At 44.1% G+C, this 21,663-nt stretch overlaps 1 protein-coding gene across 1 annotated transcript in view; it reads right to left on the bottom strand.

Moving 5' to 3' along the window:
- Positions 1-21,663, bottom strand: part of LOC149314053 (protein Wnt-10a-like) — a 74,816-nt gene that overhangs the window by 14,637 nt on the left and 38,516 nt on the right. Inside the window, exon 3 of the mRNA XM_089523367.1 lies at positions 9,606-9,982. Coding sequence (XP_089379493.1) covers positions 9,606-9,982 — 377 coding nt within the window. The remainder of the gene's footprint in view (positions 1-9,605; positions 9,983-21,663) is intronic.

The raw sequence follows: 21,663 nt of genomic DNA, 5'->3' as shown, positions 1-21,663 counted from the left end.
AATGTCCAGAGCCAGATACAAAACAATGTAGAGTGGTCTGGCTCTAAAGGATTAAGCAGACAATAAACCTACAGGCATCTTGAAAGTACATATATACACACAGGGCTGTTTCCCTCTTGTCAAAAAGCCATGGGGGGTCAAGTTCAGGGCAGGTTTGTTTACAGGAGGAAGGCTTAACCTGCATTAGAGTCATTAACCTGAATTAGATGCCCTACATTAACACTGCAAGAGGCTTTGAACTGCTAATTTTACCATTCATTCTCAGACTATGATATAAAAGGGGGAGGGAGGGAGAAACACTTCATGTCTGTAATCACTACTGTTGCTGTGAGGAATTAATAAATGGGAAAAGGTGAGAGAATTTCAGCTTGGACATTTTGAAAAGTCGGTTCTAAATTCAGACACTTCTTTAAGAAAAGTCAGTTAAAAACACATAGAATCATGGAATCATAGAATCGTAGAGCTGGAAGAGACCGCAAGGGCCATCCAGTCCAACCCCCTGCCATACAGGAAATCCCAATCAAAGCATCAGGTGGCCATCCAGCCTCTGTTTAAAGACCTCCAAAGAAGGAGACTCCACTACACTCCAAGGGAGTGTGTTCCACTGTCTAATAGCCCTTACTGTCAGGACGTTCCTCCTAATGTTGAGGTGGAATCTCTTTTCCTGCAGTTTGCATCCATTGCTCCGGGTCCTGTTCTCTGGAGCTACAGAAAACAAGCTTGCTTCCTCCTCAATATGACATCGCTTCAAATATTTAAACAGGGCTATCATATCACCTCTTAACCTCCTTTTTTCCAGGCTAAACATCCCCAGGTCCCTAAGTCTTTCTTCACAGGGCATGGTTTCCAGACCCTTCACCATTTTAGTCGCCCTCCTTTGGACACGCTCTAGTTTCTCAATGTCTTTTTTGAATTGTGGTGCCCAGAACTGGATGCAATATTCCAGGTGGGGCCTGACCAAAGCAGAATAGAGTGGCACTATTACTTCCCTTGATCTAGACACTATACTTTTATTGATGCAGCCTAAAATTGCATTGTAATGGTACCGAGGATTAAAACTCAACATGCTGGACTAAATCTCTTGCCTCAAGTCACTTATACATCCCAAATGCTTTATTGTTGCTCTCTCTCATCCAAGACCCTTTGTTGTGCAGCTAATGGGTGGTTCTGGGTACCCTTTCATCTTCAAATCTCTCTGATCTGGCAAAGGTAAGAGAGGCAATTATGGCCCCATGAAGTCCAGCCCCTGTAAACACATGGGAAGAGAGATGTTCCACCAGTGAGCTGGGCGTTTTCCCTGAGGCATATTCAAGCCTCAAGACTACAATATGCTTTTTCCTGACCAAGTACAGCTCAGCAAGGAAACTAGGATGTTGTCACTGCCTAGTGCATTGCAGGAACAACAGAAACAATCCAAGAGGTGTTAACTTGAGCTGATTTTGCATAAGATATAGTGATAATGATGAGTTCTAGATCAAATCTGATAGAACCCCCCACGATATTCTGGCAAAAAAGTTTGCAATTGGCTGAACGGTCAAATCTAAAGGGTGCTCAGCAGTGGCTCCTCTTCATCTGGGGAGAAGTGACCAGTGGGGTGCCACAGGGTTTGGTCCTGGGCCCAGTATTGTTCAATATCTTATCAATGACCTGGATGATAAAACAGAGGGCATGCTTATACAATTTTCAGATGACACCAAATTAGGAGGAATAGCTAATATTCCAGAAGACAGGATCAAAGTTCAAAATGACCTCAATAGATTAGAAAGCTGGGTTAAAACTAAGAAAATGAATTTCAACATGGAGAAATGTTAAGGTACTGCACTTAGGGCAAAAAACTGCATAGATACAGGATGGAGGACACCTGGCTTGACAACAGTACATGTGAAAGGGATCTATGAGTCTTAGTAGACCACAAGGTGAACATGAGATAGCAGTGTGATGCTGCAGCTAAAAAAGCCAATGCAATTCTAGGCTGCATCAATAGAAGTATAGTGTCTAGAACTAGGGAAGTAATAGTACCACTCTATTCTGATTTGATCAGACTTCATCTGGAGTACCACATCCAGTTCTGGGCACCACAATTCAGAAAGGATGCTGGAGCATGTCCAAAGGAGGGTGGCTAAAATGGTGAAACATCTGGAAACCATGTCCTATGAGGAGAGGCATAGGGAACTGGATATGTTTGCCTGGAGAAGAGAAGGTTAAGAGATGATATGATAGCCCTGTTTAAATATTTGAAGGCATGTCATATTGAGGATGGAGCAAGCTTGTTTTCTGCTGCCCCAGGGACTAGGACACAGAGCAATGGATGCAAATTACAGGAAAAGGGATTCCACCTCAACATTAGGAAGAACTTCCCAACAGTAAGAGCTGTTCAATAGTGGAACACACTCCCTCAGAGTGTGGTGGAGTCTCTCTTTGGAGGTATTTAAACAGAGGCTGGAGGGCCATCTGTTGGGTCTGCTTTGATTGTTTAGTCCTGCATGGCAGGGGGTTCAACTGGATGGCCCTTAAGGTCCTTTCCAACTTTATGATTCAATTCTATTCTAAATTCAATGTAACATACAAATACTTCGGCTACTTTTCCTTCCTATAACTGCCACTGTTGAAAAACTAAAATAAGGCAGCCTAGAGGAACCAGATCTGGGAAGCTAAGCAAGATCAGTCCTGGTTAGTACTTGGATGGGAGACTCCCAGTGAATACCAGGTGCTGTAGGCTACATTTCAGAGGAAGGAACTGGCAAAACCACCGGTGACAATTCCTTGTGTAAATTGTACCTTATAAAATTCATGGGATAGGAGGTTTGAAGGCACTTACACACAAATGTGCCTTCAAGTCATCTGTTGACTATTACAAGGTTTTCTTAGGCTAGGAATACTCAGAAGTGGTTTACCATTGCCTTTCCTCTCAATATAGCCTAGAGCATCTGCTATTCCCTGTTGGCTGTCTAAGCACTAACTGGGCCTGACTTTCTTAGCTTCCAAGAACACATGTAGTAAAGCAAATTGATCAGCCAAAGGGTATATGTGATTCTGGGGATAAACAATCCAAGATCATGGCAAACTATGTTATCAATTGTAAATTTTAGGCATATTAAAGATATGCCTAGGCATATTTCAATGATACAGACAGAAAGGTAAGAGAGAAAATGATCATGCTGGGTGAAAGATTCATCAAGAAAGAAGCTATTTTGTCTTGAACCAAGTCACTGTGTATGTAATTTGTCCATGTTAAACAGTATTCTATTTGCACTTGCTGAAGGAACTGGTGCACAACACTATAATCAGAACACTATTTCCCTTAAGTTACCCAAAATATTTGCATTTTTATGTAGTCTTGTTCTCTAAAGTTTGGAATGCACTATACCACTGCTCAAACATCTGCACTGGCTTCCTGCTGTCTTCCCGGCATGATTCAAAGTGATGGTCTTGACCTATAAAAATGAAAGTGAAAATGTGCCCAGTGTGTATTTCTGCTCTTGCACAGAGTATTTCAGCTAGAGAGCTTCTCTTGTGTCTCTCATGAGATTCCATAAGATGCAGCCATGGCAGAGAAAGTGGGGTCAGAGTGCTATAGACTTTATCCACACACCACAATTTATTGCAGTTTGATACCACTTTAACTGCTATATTTCTGTCTTATGGAATCCTGATTTTTGTAGTTTGTTGAGGGATGTAGAATTGATTGACCTACAGCTGTAGGCTGTCCTGGCAAAGAATGCTATATCCCTGAAATCCCAGAATTCCATAGGGAAGAGCCATGCCAGTGAAAATCTTATCAAAATGCTATAACTGCGCACGGTGTCTACACTTATAATTGGGTAGTGTAAAAGAACCAGTGTGGTGTCATAGGGCCCATTCAGACTACGAAAAAAAGCGGTTTTCAAAGCGAATCTTGCACGTGAAGTTCCTACTCACCCCGAATCTCACACAAGCGAATCCGAGGCTTGCACACCCGTTCCGTGGTAAATGGCCCCTAGCGCGGGTCTTTTGAAATCGGCGCAAATGCCGTTTCTTTTGAAAAACCCCGGGTCCTGGGAATGAGAACTTTGGCCTCGATCACAATCGAGGCAAATTGAGGGAGGGATTTAGGTCAGAGGGTGGGCAAAGGGCAAGGCATTTCCTCCCCTCATCGGAGGGGAGGGGGAGGAGGAAAGAGCCCTGGGAAGAAGGGAGCAAGGGAAGGCATTCTTTAGGAGCCTCTTTTCCCTGCATCCCCTGCCCACAGCCCTCTTTTCCCTGCATCCTCTGCCCAAAGCCCTCTGTCACTGGGCATTCCTTCCCTTGCAGGAGGAAAAAATTCAGGTCACTAACGGAGCTCACGTCAGGCAACCCCCCCCCCTTTTCAAATTCAAACCATTTTTTTTGAGCAACTATGCGCATTGTTTATATTCCAGAAGCAGATGGAGCCAGGCTTGCAGTTTATATCTTTGGATTTCCTTGCTTTCTGCAGAGGCGGAAGCTACAAATGTTGCAAACAATCAATGTTACATTTTTACCAATTTTTTTTGAGCAACTATGCGAATGATTTGTCTTCTTGAGCAGATACAGCAAGGGAAGCAAAGGGAAAGCTAATGTTGCTTTTAAAAGCAAAAAAAAAAAAAAAAAAAAAAAAGCATGGCAATCCCATCCTTTGCCTGGGACAGGGGCAGATCTGACCCCAAAGCCCACAGGTTTATAAAAAAAGAGAGAGAGAGAGAGGCATCTCTCTCCCTGCTTCAGCCGCTGAAACCCCTGTGCCTGGCTCTTTAAAAAGGGAGGACACTTCCCCCGATGCCCTGCAAACGTCACCATGACGATAGCTTGATTGGCAGCAGCCAATCTACAGAATGCATTCGATTTCTGTCAAAATGCATTCGATTTCAATTTGTAGTGGGCACTTGCTAACGGAGCGATTCGGGGGAGGGGCATCCGGATCATCCCAGTTCCCTCCATGTCTTTTACCCCAGTATGAATGGGGCCTAGTTTGAGCCTTGGATTAAGACTCTGGTGACCAGGCTTTGAATTCCATCTTGACCATCTAAACCCACTGGATGGCCTTGGGGAAGTCACACTCTCTCAGGCTCAGAGGATGGCAATGGCAACCCCCCCGCCAAAAAAATCTTGCCAAGAAACTCCATGATAGAGTCACCTTAGGGTTGCCATAAGGTGGAAATGACTTAAAGGCACATAATAACAACATACTATTTCAGGTAATCATTTACTGGGATGCAAATGAATCTTGTAGCACCTTTGAGACTGTAGTCCGAAACACACTGCAGAAATAATTCAGTTTGAGGGTGCTTTAACTGCCTTGGCTCAGTGCTAGGGAATCCTGGGAACTGGAGTTTATTGTGGCCCCAGAGCTCTCTGATAAAGAAGCCTGAGGCCCGTTACAGACTGCCCAAAAGGGGCTGTCTCGAGCCGCTGCCGGTTGCAGCGCGGAGGAGTCGCAGCAGCCAAACCGCACGACTCCTCCACGCTGCAAAGAAAGAGTGTGAAAGTCGCACTCCTTCCGGCAACCCAGAAGAGACGCCGCAAGTGCCAAAGCGCGCACTTGCGGTGTCACTTCCGGGCCGTGACGTGCGGACGCAGAGTGTCCGTTATGTCAAAATGGCGGCGGCCGTGTGGAATGGCCGCCGCCATTTGTTACGGACTCTGTCTCTTCCAGACACCCCTTTTTCAAAATGGGACATCCTAAGGATGTCCCTTATGGTGGTATGTAACGCGCCTCAATGTCTCATAAACACTACAGTTCCCCAAATTCCCTAGCATTGAGCCCGGGCAGTTAAAGCGGTCTCAAAGTGGATTATTTCTGCCGTGTGGCTTGGACCTAACTGGAAAAAAAAGAAGTTGGTAGCACGAGCTTTCATAGACTTAAAGTACTTCCTCAGATGCATGTTTGGAATGGCATTCCAAACATAAGCATGAATGCATTTTCATCCCTGCAACTTCAGTGAGACATAACAGCTCAGTTCAATGTATTTTTACTCAGTTATTAAAATAATGACAGCCAGTGTGGTGTAGTGGTTTGAGCATTGGGCTATGACTCTGGAGACCAGGTTTTGAATCCCTGCTTGGCCAGGGAAACCCACTGGGTAACCTTAAACAAGTCATACTCTCTCAGCATCAGAGGAAGGCAATGACAAATGCACTCTGAATAAATCCTGCCAAGAAAACCCCAGGACAGTCATCTCAGGGTTGCCATTAACTGAAAATGACTTGAAGAGGTATAACAACAACAACAACAAAACCCTAAAATCTCACATGAACTTTGATGATAACAGAAACATGAAGTGATTCAGAAAGAGGCTATGGAAGGAGATGAAGCAAGCTGTATCTTTTGCATTCATAAAAGGCCTAAACCCACTGAATCATTGAAAATCCAATCTTGCTTCACTACCTTGATCAGTCCTCATTCCTCCAGTGTCCTTGAGAATACTGGAATGGAGATCTCTCTGGGACAGCAGTGTAAGCTGACCAAAGAAAGGATCAGGCCAAGGAAACATGCACAGCTTAGTGAAATCTTGGAATACACACACACACACCTTCCCTGTCTGCAAAGACTTCCCCATTCTCCTCAAGAAAGGAAGCAAGTCTATGCAAGTCCTCCTTTTTTTCTGATTGCATGTTACAAGAAAAAAACAGTGCATCAGATATATGTTCTTCTATAAGGTTGAGATGACTGAGCAATTTTTGGCAGACTTGAATTTCACTGAAGATGTTCATTGCCATTTCCTCCCTTTAGCAATTATCTTCTTACATCTACCTTTTGTTACTATAAAACCACTTTCTAGTTGCAAGTGATAAATTAGTAATTGTAACTCCACAGGGTTTTCTTGCAGAACTATTAGTTGTGGGGAGTGAAGAGGCTGGAACTTAGCTCAGATGAGGAACAGCCATTAACCCAAAGCTGTATTTTTTCAAGCAAACTTAAATCAATTGAATGATGCCCTTGACTGGATGAGGGCTTTCTCCAACACACAACAGAACTCTTCTTCCAGAAGAGAGTTACTGTGTGAACTGACCTACATCTCAGAACACACCATGGCCAGCTTTGTCATTAGGCAAAGGGAGGTAACTACTTCAGTCAGCAGACACTGTGGGACAGCAGTGGCCGTCTTCCTCGGCCATCCCCCTCAGTGCATCCCCTAAAATAGCTTTCTGTATTCAGGTGTTGTTGAGTACCTTACCCCACTGCCAGTGTTCGAATAAAATTCAATTGTCACCCCGGAAGCAAAATGTTGACTTTGGCCTGTTACAGACAGCCAAAATAAAGCTGCTTCGAGTCACAGTGGAGGTATGGTGATTCAATGATGCATGCGTCCTAAGAGTCCAGGAGCCACACCAAAGCCATGCTCCAGTCCTTAGGGCTGGAGTGTGGCTTTGGTGTGACTTCTGGACTCTTAGGACACATGCATCATTGAATCACCATACCTCCACTGTGACTCGAAGCAGCTTTATTTTGGCTGTCTGTAACAGGCCTTTAGGATATATACCGGTACTATCAATGAACAAAAAGTTGTTATTTAGCTACTTTTGAGCAGAGTTATTCTCAGAATTCTCCATTGCTGAAAAGTAGAAGGGGAGTGATCTTTACAAGTATAGTTCCACCCTCTATAGCCTTAGGGCCATCTCCATCATTTTTCTGTGTTGGCAGCAAACAGCAGAGACTGCACAGAGAAAAGGGAATTTTTAAAGATCACCTCCTCATCTGTTGTACCAGTGGCAATGTTCTGATGGATCTAAAGCAGTGGTTGACAACCTGTGGGTCGGGACCCCTTTGGGGGTCGAATGACCCTTTCATGGGGGTCGCCGAAGACCATTGGAAAACACCTATTTAATTACAGTTATGAAGTAGCAATGAAAATAATTTCATGGGTTTGGGTCACCACAACATGAGGAACTGTATTAAAGGGTCGCAGCATTAGGAAGGTTGGGAACCACTGATCTAAAGCCTTCCACAGATGGAAGGAGCCCTTCTGTCCATGGAAGGCAGATGCTGAATCCAAGCCACTGAGTATGGTGGCCTCTGAAAGGATAGGAAGTATTGCAGAATACACATTTATGGTGCAGAATTGACTTCATCAGTTGCCTTTCAGATAGCAGAGCTACAACTATATAATATCTTCAGTTTGATTATCCCTTCCTGATATGTGAATGGTTCAGGAACTTTAATGATCGTAAACTACTTTTGTATATTCACAAGATGTTTGTGCAGTCACGGTGATCATTATTATGGTTAACAACATTTGATATTGCCCACTAATAATAAGTTCTCTGATTAGAGAGACAAAATTTTAAGTGCATGCAACAAAGTGCCTGAATATGACAACAGCTGGAACTTCAAAGGTCCTGTTTTTAAATAGCTGTTTTTATCAACATAGAGTTGAAGGAAGTGATTGTGAAAGTCAGACATGTGCAGGTGTCAGCTTCCACTGTCACAAGGGCAAACGGGTTTCTCTAGGGTTGAATTTGTTTCCTTGGGCTAATCAGTGATCCCCAAACTATGTCCTTTAAGAGATTTTGGACTTCAGCTCCCAGAAGCCTCAGCCATGTTGGCCAAAAGTCTGGGATTCTGGGAGCTGAAGTCCAAAATCCTTTAAAGAGTATAGTTTGGGGACAACTGGGCTAGGAATTACGCTATATTTTTAGACCCTATGCGCATCTCTTATAAAAAGCAGAGATCCAGCAAGCCACATCGAAACTACCTCACTGGATTAGCAGATCTCATCTAGTTCAGCTTTCACCTACACAGAGTGAGCAGTCAAATGACACAGGAAGCTCACAGGCTCAGAATGACAGAACACCTCTCCTTTGCCTGCCACTCCCATCATGAAGGTTTGAAGGGTGACTGGCATTCCTTTAATATCTAAAGAAAAGTGGCTTTTGCCTGTGAATGATATGGTTAAATCAAGAGAATGCCTGAGGGAGATCCATATTAACTGATTATGCACATGGACTCATTTGACCAAGGTGTTTCTGGGCTTCCCTGAACAGAATCATGGTTGTGAAATAATATTGTTTCCTGTCGAGAATTCTGACATGTGGGTCTAGGCATGTACCTGTGGTACATGAGAAATGTGGTCTAGGCACAAATCCCTCTTCCTCCTCACAGCCACATGGGGTTTTCTTTCTGCAAGTGGACCACCATGTGCTTGTACTTTCCACACTTCTGCATTACCACAATTGTGACTTTGAGCAGTTCTGTAAAGATGAGATGAAATGTCATCATATTGACACCACTTCTCCTGAGAAGCAGGCTACGCTTGTAGTATGGTTTCAGAGACTGCTTTAGGTAGGGACTGGCCACTGGCAGAAGACAAGCCCAGCATCCCCTGGGTGACAGAGGTCTGCACCAGATTGCCCCAAATGTTGGTGAGCTGCCTGCCCTTTCATTGTTTTCACATGCAAAGTGACAACTGCAAGATACCAGCAGAGAGCATCCCTTAGTGATTGCAGCCTAGCACAAACTCTCTTGGGGCAATGGGCTGGATTAGATACTGAGCTGGCACTCACAATCTCTTTATTTTCTGCCTCCCTGGCACAACAGAAACTTCCAAGTATTTATTTGCAAGGTGAAAGCCTTGACTTTCCCCATTCCCCTAACTCTACTTTCAGCTCACCTGCCTGCCAACACGGTTGTTGTGCAGCCTCATGCGGGAGTGGATATCTCGATGGATCTCCCGGGAATCTAGGAAGTCCTTGGAAAACTTCTCCCCATAGTCCACATCAGGGCTGCAGCCTCCCCATTCCCAAGAGTCTTGTAGGCCAGGGGCTTCTGCCGGCATGTGTTCCAAATGTACTCCGTGCATCATCCCCTTGCCTCGGTTCATGGCCTCAAGCTGGAGACGATGCAGCTTGACTCGGAAAGCCTCCTCATCCCCTCGACGCTTCTGGTCACAGCCACAGGACTGCAGCTTGCCCAGGGAGCAGGCATTAGAGACAGCATGCACTACACCTGCAGCTGCAATGGCATAGGCAAAAGCGCTTTCCCGGAAACCTGCAAGAAAGAGCGTATGCTGCATTTAACGTTGTCACCTCTCCTCCCACTGAATTGATGGAGTGCAAACTATTTTTGCACTTTGACCTCAGTTTGCAGCAACTGAAGTAAGGTGCACACTAAGTGGGGGGAGAGGGAAGACAAGAGAGAAGCTGGAACATTTTAAAAGCATCTGAAAAACCAGGAACTCAAGAATTTTGAAACATCTAAAATTTGCCTTGGCTGGTGATACTTTTTCTTCAGCATGGCTTTACCTTAAATTGGTCTTTGAGGCGGGTTATAGAATGCCAAAAAATACGTATTGAATACGTATTAGGGTTAGGAAGGGGCGATGCTTCCGCACCCCCCCTAACCCTAATACATATTCAATACGTACAATAAGGCGGCAGCCGTTCCACACAGCCATCGCCATATTGACATAACGGATGCTCTGCATCCGCACGTGGCGCACCAGAAGTGACACCGCGAGTGTGCCCTTTGGCACTTGCGGCGCCTCTTCCGGGGCCCGAGAAGGAGCGTGATTTCCGTGCTCCTTCCTCTGAGCGTCCGGGAGCCCCGTGGTGTGGCAGCTGTGGCTCCCGGATGCCGCAAGCGGCGGCGGTGGGACAGCGTTGCTTCTCGGCGGTATGTAACCCGCCTGAGTCACTCTCTGGTCTTTCTGCATCAGAGGCCAGGGCCTTTTCATGTGACCCACTTATATTCACCAGTAGATTTGGTATAAACCTAGTTTATTTTGACAGGCAGTTGGTGCTCCGTGGATTATGACAACACCATGAATTTCAGAGGGTTTTCTTAGGTAAGGAATCCTCAGAGGTAGTTTTGCCAGTTCTTTCCTCTGAAATATAGCCCACAGCACCTGATATTCCTCGGTGATCTCCCATCCAAGTATTAACCAGGATGGACCATATTTAGCTTCCCAGATTGGACAGCCTCTGGTTCTTTTACAGTACCTAGGCTAGCACTGCTTAAAATTTGTAAATGTGTAATACTTTTATTACTGTTCTCCATTTTTATTTTAACCTATCAGGAGTGGGGGGCTAGGTCTGAAAAGTAGGAGAAAAATGCCATGTCACTCCTAGGGAATCCTGAGGTCTGCAGTTTTGCCAGGTGCTTAGAATTCCCAGCTCACAAAAAACAAAAACAAACAGCTTCATTTACTAAAGTGTCTAAGCGGTTTACAACTGTAAGCTAACTGCCCCCAACAAGCTGGGTACTCATTTTAGTGACCACGGAAGGATGCAAGCCTGAGTCAAACTTGAGCCCCTGGCTGGTATTGAACCTTAGGGTTTTGAATGAGTGGCTGCAGTACAGGCATTTAACCACTGCCCCACTAGGGCTCCCTAAAACTACAGCACTAAAGCACTCAAAAAGAGAATTCCCAGTTTCTCACCAAACTCCATATTCCAAGATTCCACAGAATGAAGCCAAAACAAAGTGATTTTGAATTATACTCATGAGTAATCCTAGTCTGCCTGAAGCTATTGGACCAGTGATGTCTGCCTTGACAGGACTGTGCATCTTTGAGTGTTTTTACCATGTTAGGTGAAACAGGTAACAACAACAACAATAAGGTGTTTTGTGGATTTGAACTTGAAAGGTGCAGAGCTATGGCTTCCAGGGTGACTCACCAAACATTTGGCCTTTTCCCCACGTGCTCAGGCAGGAGTGTCACGGAAGAAGGGAAGAACACACAACTTAGATTTTGATTGGTATTTCCCCTGAATTTCCCCAGACTCCTGATGTCTCATGCTACTTGTGATAGCTTATGTCTGTAAGAGTCACTAGTCCAGGCTTGGACCAGTTTTTACTAATCCACCAGCCTACAAACTCCAGTGACCCCAAAAGAGACGATCAAATTTATTCTAGTTTAGAAACATATATTGCTTAACCATCTTCAGGAGAGCTCTACTCACCATAAGTGACCTAACAGCAAACCTAGCCTGTGTTTTCAGTATAGGTTTTAGCAGATATTGCTGTGCTGTGTTTTATTCCTTCCATTGCAAGTAGGATAGGACAGAGGTAAAGAGGTGAGCCACAATCCTCTTCTCAGCAGGCATATAGAGAGAAATACCTAGAAGGAGCTGATCACGAAGCACAGGAAGGAATGCCACTTGTCAGACAGGACTGTATATTCATAGGTCTTAAATGAACAGATAAGGAAATCTGGAAATGCATAAATATATATAAAGCTGCCCGTTTGTCTGAAAACAAAGGATATCAATCTGCTTATCAGCCAGAAGAGGAGGGGAAGTCAGAAGGCTGCCTCTTTCTTATCCAGACAACGTACTTTGTATTTTTAAGGGCCAAACAACATGTGACATAGGCAATCCTTGGTCAGATCTCCTAGAATGACTATTTTTATTTGGTTAAAAGCAGGATTATTGTGTGTGTGTAGACAGGCCACAACACCATGGCAAGACCACAACCTTTCATTCAGCTCCACCAAACCCATTTGGCTGCAGGAGGTGAGAAAGGTATTTGACTGAACCTACTTCTTTCCCCCTCCATGATTAAGTTGGAGTGAGAAGTTGGAGTGAAGTTAAGTTGAAGAAAATGCATGGACTTGCCCACATTCCACAGTCCCATCACACAATGCAACTGCTTTTAGTTTTAAGACAAACTGGGATGCCAAATAATGGATCATATCTAGGTTTTGCCTCGAGAAAGAGAAATGATGGGTTGGAACTCAGGCTATTTGTTTTAGAAAGGGGCATCCAATACCCCAACGGTATCACCTATGCTATATCACACAATAGTGGTTGCCAAACTTACTGTACTTCAAGAAGAGTGAATCAACTTGTTTCTCAGAATGTAGAGGATTCTCAGTTCATGCATACCACACATTCAGTTCATGCATGAATACACACAGACAGGTTTGCCTCTTGCACAAATTTTAATTTGGGCCAAAGAGGGCACTAGCATGATGGATCTTTGGGTAGAAAAACAGGGTACAAAAAAGGAAGGACGATTCCTTTCTACAATGCAGTTGTCATTCTGAAGTATAGGAGATTAATAGAGCAAAGACAGCATGTAGCAAAACATGCCTCTTCATACACAAACCTTGTATTGAGCTTGCAATAGGAGTTTATAAAAGCTGCACATGAATGAATGGGGCAAACAGAGGACAGGTGATTCACATTCATTTGAAAGCATTTACAGAGTGATCAACCATCTGAAACTGGACCCAGAGCTGTTCATCACCATATGTGCAAGGTTCTTCTCAGTGGTTCAGTGCCACTGGTTGAGGAAGCATGCCTGTATGTATTTTATGCTTTGCATGGGCACATAGGTATACACAAGATATTTGAGTCTATAAGAATGTGAGGCAATGCCAGTAGCCAAAAATGGGCTGTCTTTGTAGTGCACTGTCTTGTCCAGAAGAGGTGCCACAGCCCCATGGCAGAGTACATATTCTACATCCAGAAAATTCCAGGTTCAAGTTCTGACAGCTCCAGCTAAAAAGTGCTGTGAAAGCTTTCTCTGCCCAAGACCTTGTTGGAGAACAACTGCCAAAGCAGTGTAGGATAGATCCAGTTCAGAATATGGATGTATTTCAGCCACACCTCCCCTGAATATAATCTACTTTACCTCTATGTCACCTCCAACTGATACCCCACATGTAACCTCTCCCTTCATATAAGGCTTCCTACCAAGGTGTGCATCAACACTGTAGAAATAATGCAGTTTGACAAAATTTTAAATGCAGTAGCTCCATTTTGTGGGATTCTGAGATTTGTAGCTTTGCAAGGTCTTTGGCCTTCTCTGCTAAACAGTGCTGGTGACAAAACTACAAATCCCAGGATTCTGTAGGATGGAGCCATGACAGTTACAGTGGAGCCAAGCTGCATTATTGCTACAATGTAGCTGCACCCCCAGTCATTCAGTCTCTTTTTTTCTGAAAGAGCTTACTTGAAATCCTCTGCTGACTGATAGTAGTAGTTCCATACATAAATTGCAGAGAAGAAAAGACATTATACACAAAAATGGAGGACAATCATTTGCCCAATATGCCCATCCAATCTGATATGCATAGATGTGCCTGCACAATCTGGTGTCCAATTGCTTGGTAGCTCTGATGGGCAACTTCAAGGTCCATGCCCCCCTTCTAATGATCCTTTAAACTGCACTTGGACTGGCCCTTCAACAGGAGACTATCCTCTGTAAGGAAGGGTAAACGGTCATACTTAGGATCACTTAGTGTTTACTGGCAGAGTGCAGCAGCTAACTATTGAGTCTAAGGCTGCATTTCCACTGCAGAAATAATGCAGTTTGACACTGCTTTAACTGCCATGGCTAAATGTTATGCAATTCTAAGATTTGTAGTTTGTTTTGGCACCAGAGCTTTTTGATAAAGAAGACTAAATGGCTCACAATTCCATAGCAATCAGCCACAGCAGTTAAAGTGGAGTCAAGTGGCACTATTTCTTCAGGGCAAATGCAGCCTGAGACTACTGGGAAGAAAAACCATGCTAGGAGTTTATTTATTTATTTTATATATTTATTTGGTTAATTGTTCTAACATGCCAATCTTCATTTTAAATGGTGGGCCACAACAAAATATAAAAATGATACAACATATGTCACAACACACAATTAAAACAGCACAGATTCATAAACAAGATTTCAGTGACCATCACATGCTTTAGCTCATCAAATGTTTATCCATGACAATATTCTGCTTCTAGGAGACCTTCCAGACTCACCCATGATGAGCAGTCTGAAAGAGGGGTAAAAGATGGGAACTCTTAGGCACCTTAGAGTCTCACCCACCGCAAAGCTCGCCAGCTATAATTAGAGCACGTTTCTGTTTTTAGCTTTGTTTATGCTCTACAAGATACACTGGAGTCACGCGAGCTTCCACAAGCGAAGAAGCTGCAGGCAGAAATCACCACAGCTCAGCACTGTTTCAATGCACAGAGGGGAATTCCAGCAGTGAGTTTATCAATGAGGGAAGAAGGCAAACCCTACTCAAAACTCTCTTGCCAGGGAAGGTTTTGGGTTACAAGTGTAAGGCATATGCATGCATGCACCCATGACAAAATATGAATATGCGACAAAGTTGGTGTGCTTATCAAGTATGCAAGTAAATTTCAGAGATATAAGATCTGATTAAAGGTAATATTGTTCAAATGTACAAGAGAAAAATAAGCAGAGAGGGGAAAGGATGGCTTTTATAATATTTTGTTGTTACATGCCTTCAAATCATTTCCGACTTATGGCAACCCTAAGGCAAAGCTATTATGGGGTTTTCTTGGCAAAGTTTGTTCAGAGGAGGTTACCATTGCCTTACCGTGAGGCTGAGAGCATGTGATTTGTCCAAGGTCATCCAGCAGTTTCATGGCCAAGCTGGGAATCAAGTCATAGACCACTAATGCAAGCATTAGAGCAAGACAGCAAATTTCAATTTTCATGCACTTAATTTAATGTAAATGTGCAATGACCAACACCTCCTCTATTTGGGAGAGGTATTTATTCTTCAACACATAAGTTGCCTAAGAATGTCTATTCACATCCCCTCTTTCCAATGGTTCATCCTTGAAGAGTTAGAAAGAACTCAAAGGTCTTGTAGTACAACTTTCTTGTTCCAAAGCAAATATTGCCATGGATAACTTGCCAAAGAATGCTATGGTTGCTTTTGCTGAAGTAGTAATCCCATGAAATGTCAACTTTCTAAGACAGATGCAGTGGAACAAGGAGGGAACTTCAGTAATCACTTAGCAGAATTGGTCTTCCTTTTTGTTTAATGGGTCAACATGGCATTTCTGTCTTCAGCCTCTTTTGACAGGTGCTTTCCTCACAGCTGAGCACTGAAGAAACAACTTGAAGGTCAGAAATGAGCCATAGGCTGCTTTCACTCTAGGAGGTTAATATGGAATCACCATGTTTCATTCACTCACATTTTACCACGGGTCTAAACAGTGTCACCTCTAATCTCTGGAATTATCCCAGTGGGTATTCCATCATTCCCTCAGATCTGAGAAAGTGTGGTGTTTCTTTAAATAAATGGAAGAGCAGCGCAAGCCTTTATATGTACAGAACCCCTTCATGCTACACTTCTGTCTTTGTGCTACCCTTCTATGAGATGTAGTTTTGATGTAGGTAGTGATCACAGCATCATAAAGTTGGAAGAGACCACAAGGGCCATCCTGTCCAACCCCCTACCATGTAGGAAGACACCATCAAAGCACTCCCAGAGATGTCTATCCAGCCTCTGTTTAAAAACTTCCAAATAAGGAGACTCCATCACACTCCAACACGTGTTCCCTTGTCAACCAGCTTTTACTGTCAAGAAGTTCCTCTTAATATTTAGGTGGAATCTCTTTTCCTGTAACTTCAGTCCATTGCTCTTTGTCCTTGTCTTTGCAGCAGCAGAAAACAAACGTGCCCCATATGCAATATGATATCCTTTCAAATATTTAAACATGGCTATCATGTCACTTCTTACCTTTCTTTTTCCCAGGCTAAATACACCTAGCTCCCTAAGCCACTCTTCATAGACCATGGTTTCCAGACCTCTCATCATTTTGGTCACCCTTTTCTGGTCATGCTCCAGCCTGTTAATGTTTTTGAATTGTGGTACCCAGAACTGGACGCAGTATTCCAGGAGAGGCGTGAGCTAAGCAGAATAGAGTGGTACTATTACTTCCTTCAGTCTAGACCAGGGGTCGGCAACCTCCGGCCCATGGGCCGGAGGTTGCCCGCGGAGGCCTTTCGGCCGGCCCCTGCCTGCCCCTGCCGCCGCCGCCATGAATTGCGGCTTTTCCCGGCTCCCAGGCGCCACCATTTTGTTTTTCAAAATGGCGGTGAAGTTTTGCACGACCTTCCCCGAGGTCGCATGAGACTTCGCCGCCATTTTGAAAAACAAAATGGTGGCGGCCTAAAGGCGAAGTCTCGCATGACCACAAGAAAGGTCGCATGAAACTTTGCTGAGGCCCGCTGCGGCTGCTGGAGCCCTTGAACAGGGCTCCGGCGGCGGCAGCGGGCCTCTGGGAGTCCCGTTGCCGTCGCTGGGGCCCTCCAAGAGGGCTCCAGTGATGGCAGCGATCCTCTAGGAGGCCCGTTGCTGTCGCCGGGGCCCTCCAAGAGGGCCCCGGCGATGGCAAAAGGGCCTCCCAGAGGCCCGCTGCCACCGCCGGAGCCCCCTTGGAGGGCCCCAGCGACGGCAAAAGGGCCAGCAAAGAGGAGGAGGCCTCCAGTGCTGGCGGCCCTCGCTGGCTTTTTTGCTGGCCTCTGACGGGGCCTGGGGCCCCGTCAGGGGCCAGCAAAGAGGGGGAGGCCTCCAGCACTGGCGGCCCCCACCGGCTTTTTTGCCGGTCTCGGATGGGGCCTAGGGCCCCGGCACGCGGCCCCTCCCCCGGAGGACAGAAGCTCCACCCCCCGGCTTTGGCCCCCCAGTTGTCTGAGGGACAGCAACCCAGCCCCCGGCTCAAAAAGGTTGCCTACCCCTGGTCTAGACCCTATACTCCTATTGATACAGCCTAGAATCACACTGGTGTTTATCACACTGAGGTTTTTGCAGCTCAGATCCGGGGTGACTCCTGGTTCAGCTATACGAATTCACGTTATAATGCACATGTTTTATCACACTTGGTTGCCCTTCCAATGCCCTTCTGAATCGAAGGGGAATCGAATCCAAGGCAAGTCACATGATGCGGATTCATGCAAAGCGGAATGAGTGCACATTGTATTACCACACCGGTGCATACCATGCGGATTCAACTATTCAAATTGGGACCCTTGCACATGCTCAGTGGGGGTCTGAATGCATCCTGAACCTTTGCACTTCCGGGGTTAAGAAGGGAGCCTGGTTACACTTTCACGTGAATGCTAGCCTCACGTGAATGACAGCTTCACGTTTCTTCCTCCCTACTATTTTCCCATTCCTGGCAACCAAATTCAAATGGGTCCTCCGTATCAGAGCCCCCATCCATTTCAGCTACATCTATATCTATCCTCGTGTCATTCTCCTCATCCATTTCAGCCACAGTTACATCTATTCTCCTGTCATTCTCCTCATCCATTTCAGCCACATCTACATCTATCCTCCTGTCATTCTCCTCATTCATTTCAGCGACATCTATATATATCCTCCATGTCAGAGCCCCCATCCATTTATTATTTTTATTAAGGAATTATTGTTATTATTCTTGTTATTGTTATTATTATTATTATTCACTGCAAAATAATCAGTGTAGAAGCTGCAGGTTTACTTGGAAGTAAATCCTTTGGATCTGAAGGAGACCCATTTTGGAGGATTGCAGAAATGATCCGGTTTCCCTTATTCTCCATGCTCCCTAAAATACCACCTCCCTGAATCCAATCTACTCTCCTTCCCTTTTTAACAGCTGCCTTCTCTTAGGTTGCATCCGCACTGGGGAGATAATCCGGTTTTACTCCACTTTCACTGTCCTGGCTCAATGCTATGGAATTCTGGGAACTGTAGTGTCCTGAGACATTGAGCCTTCTCTGCCAGAGAGGTCTGGTGCCTCAGCAAACTAATTATTATTATTATTATTATTATTATTATTATTGTTGTTGTTGTTGTTGTTGTTGTTGTTAAAATAAATTATTATTATTATTATTAATATTTTTAAACAATTTTTGTTTGTTTAATTATAATTATTATAATTATTCACCATGCTCCCTAAAGTACCACCTCCCTGAATCCAATCCACTCTTCTTCCCTTTGTAACAGTTGCCTTCTCTTAGGTTCCATCCACACTTGGGAAATAATCTGGTTTGACTCCACTTTCACTGTCCTTGCTCAGTGCTATGGAATTCTGGGAGTTGGAGTTTGTTGTGGGGTCCTTGGTTCAAGTCTAAGAAATTCTGGGAACTGGAGTTTGTTGCTTCCCCCAGCCTCCGATGGCCCCCTCCGTTGCTCTCATCTCTCTCCCCCAGCCTCCTGTTTCATTCCCTCCATCCCTGTCATCAACCCTTCCGAGCAATGGAAGCCATTGGGGCAAAATTGCAGCACAGCATCATGGGAAATTTGCCTCTTTGGAGGTTTGGAGGGTGTACAGGGATGGAAGCAAAGTTGTATTCCACACCAGACCAATTCGGAATGAAATTGAAGTGAGCTTGAATGTGAATTCTGTGAATTCACTTTTTACCAAATTCACCAAAATGAGGAATCACTTTGGATTTGCTGCGGAAGTGCCACGGAAGGAGCTCCCATAGAAAGGAATCGTGTCTGATAAAACATTCATGTTATAACATGAATTCGCATCGTTGGACCCGCAGTCATGTCGGATCTGAGCTGCAAAAACCTCTGTGTGATAAACGCCACTGTCTTTTTGTGTTGCTGACTCATGTTCAGCTTGTGGTCTATTATGTCTCCTAGACCACTTTCATATGCACTGTTATGGAGCCTGGTGTCACCTATCCTATATCTGTACATTTCATTTTTTTTCTGTAGTACCTTACATTTCATCTTGTTGAAATTCATTTTGTTAGTTTTGGCCCAGCTTTATAACCTGTTAAGATAATTTAGAATCCTAATCCTGTCCTCTAGGGTATTGGCTAGACTTCCTAATTTGGTGTCATTTCCAGATTTGATAAGCATGCCCTTTATTCCATCATCAAAGTCATTGATGAAGATATTGAACAACATGGGACCCAGGACAAAACCCTGTGGCACCCCATTGTAGGCAAGTGAACCACTGACACACAATTCATTACGGCATTGTGGTTGTTGTACTGTTTGCCTACTAAAACTGGAATGCTTTCCAAATATTTTTATTCTCTCTCTCTTTCTCTCTCTCCCTCTCTCTCCCCCACCTCCACTATTCCTCAGATTTATGGGGTCCAGGTTCATGCACAAATATTCTCAAAGAAATATTTAAACATTCATTGTTGTCTGTTCCACAGTCTTTAAGATCTGAATTGCCACTCTCCTTTTCTTTTCTTTTTTTAACTAAATGATCTGAAGGCAGATGGCACAGTTCTCTGCTGAACCTAAGCAGGTCTGGTCCTGTAAGCTGCCAGGAGAGGAGACTGCCTAGGAGGAACCACTGTTAAGCCTCTCTGGCTTGAGGGAAAATGAGGTGGGGAAAAATATTTAGCATCAGCCCCCTGTAAGGAAAGAAACTTTTCAGGAGTTTAGCTGTGGAAAGGGGAGAGAAAAACGAGAGCAGAGCCTTCTGAAAAAAGAATCATGTACCCCCATCCATGAAAATTTCCTTCAGTCTCCAAATTTCTACAACTGCAGACTGAAACACTGAAAACTCTTCATATATAGGATTCTTCTATTTATTGTATTCATATTTTCTTGTGACTTTGCCTGCCCCTCTTCTTTGGATTCCTAAACTATACAGTCACCCTTCCATTTTTGCGGACTTTGAATCCGCATCCCTCACTCATTTGCAGTTGGCAAACGGAAGGGGACAAAATGGGGTGCGTATCCATGGCATGCACTGCCATTCAAGCCAATGGGGCTTGAATACTGGTGATTTTCTGTTTTTGCAGGGGGGTCCAGAACGGATCTCCCACGAAAATGGAGGGGCTACTGTATTTCTAAATCCTCAATTGAAGTTTTAAGTTACTCCAATGCACAATAGTTGCGGGCTGAAGGAAAATATCATTTTGGGGCACAGAATTCTTATGCTGTGGGAGGTTACAATATCCTCATTCTGTTCTCCTGTAGCTATATTCACAGGCCTCTTCATCTTAGACATGCAAATAATGATGTTTGATTATTTGACTACAGTTTTCATTGTCAGGAAAAGAAAGTGCAGCTAGCAAGAGGTGTGAACGGACGGATGATGTTTAAGATGGTAATTAGAGTCTGGCGAAGACAGTGTGGCAGAAGTGATGATCAAAGTGGACATTAGCAGGAAAAACAGCAAAAACACAAACAGAAAAGAATATCAAAGCAAATGTAGAGTCAGGGAAGTTAGGTATTCTGGCAATGAAGAAAAGGTGAAAACAACTTTATGTTGAAACCACAGGGAAGCTAACTGAAGGGCGGTGATCTTTATTAGCTTCTTGGGAAATATTTATTGTGAGGCATATGGAATTTTTTTTAAAGTGTGCAACTCATTCTGCTGTTATTGCTGCTAAACAGTGATACAGTAACAATTACATGATACCAAACAATTTTAAAGGCTTAATCTCAGGGCAAAAGAAAGTGTTGCATTAGGAGATCTGTGATCGGAAGGCTTATGGTTTGTTTTTACATCAGTGGTAACTATGGAAAGAGCTGCACAATTTGTTTCAGTACCGCAGTACTGGAAATGAAGAGTTTACACTAGAGTGTGAACTAAGTGGCCCTCTAGATCTTTTTGAATGAAAAGATCCAGAAAAATAGCCAATAGTGATGAATGATGAGAGATGGGATCAAACAATTTCTGGAACACTACATGATCACACCTTCCAAAATTTCACAGATGAAAAACAAAACAAAGGAGACCAAGCAACATCAGAGTATGGTAAAGATGGCAAAAAATTTAAGGAGAAAGAACAAGCTAAAAGAAGCTGCAGCAGTTTGCTTTTGCCTGAATAGACATGTAAGAGCAAGATTCTGCTCCCTCCTCTCCTGTCCTCCCACTGAGTTAATGGAGTACAAACTAGTTTTGCACTTTGAACTCAGGTTGCAACAATTAAAGTAAGTAGAAGACAAAAGGAGAAAGTGGAGGAGAAAGAAACTGGAACATTTTAAAAGCAGCTGAAAAAGTAGAACA

The sequence above is a fragment of the Sceloporus occidentalis genome, unplaced genomic scaffold (assembly GCF_023333645.1).
Source record: "Sceloporus occidentalis isolate IW3139 unplaced genomic scaffold, rSceOcc1.0.p SCAF_4, whole genome shotgun sequence".
NCBI lineage: Eukaryota > Metazoa > Chordata > Lepidosauria > Squamata > Phrynosomatidae > Sceloporus > Sceloporus occidentalis.
This window is presented reverse-complemented; position numbering and strand designations above follow the sequence as displayed.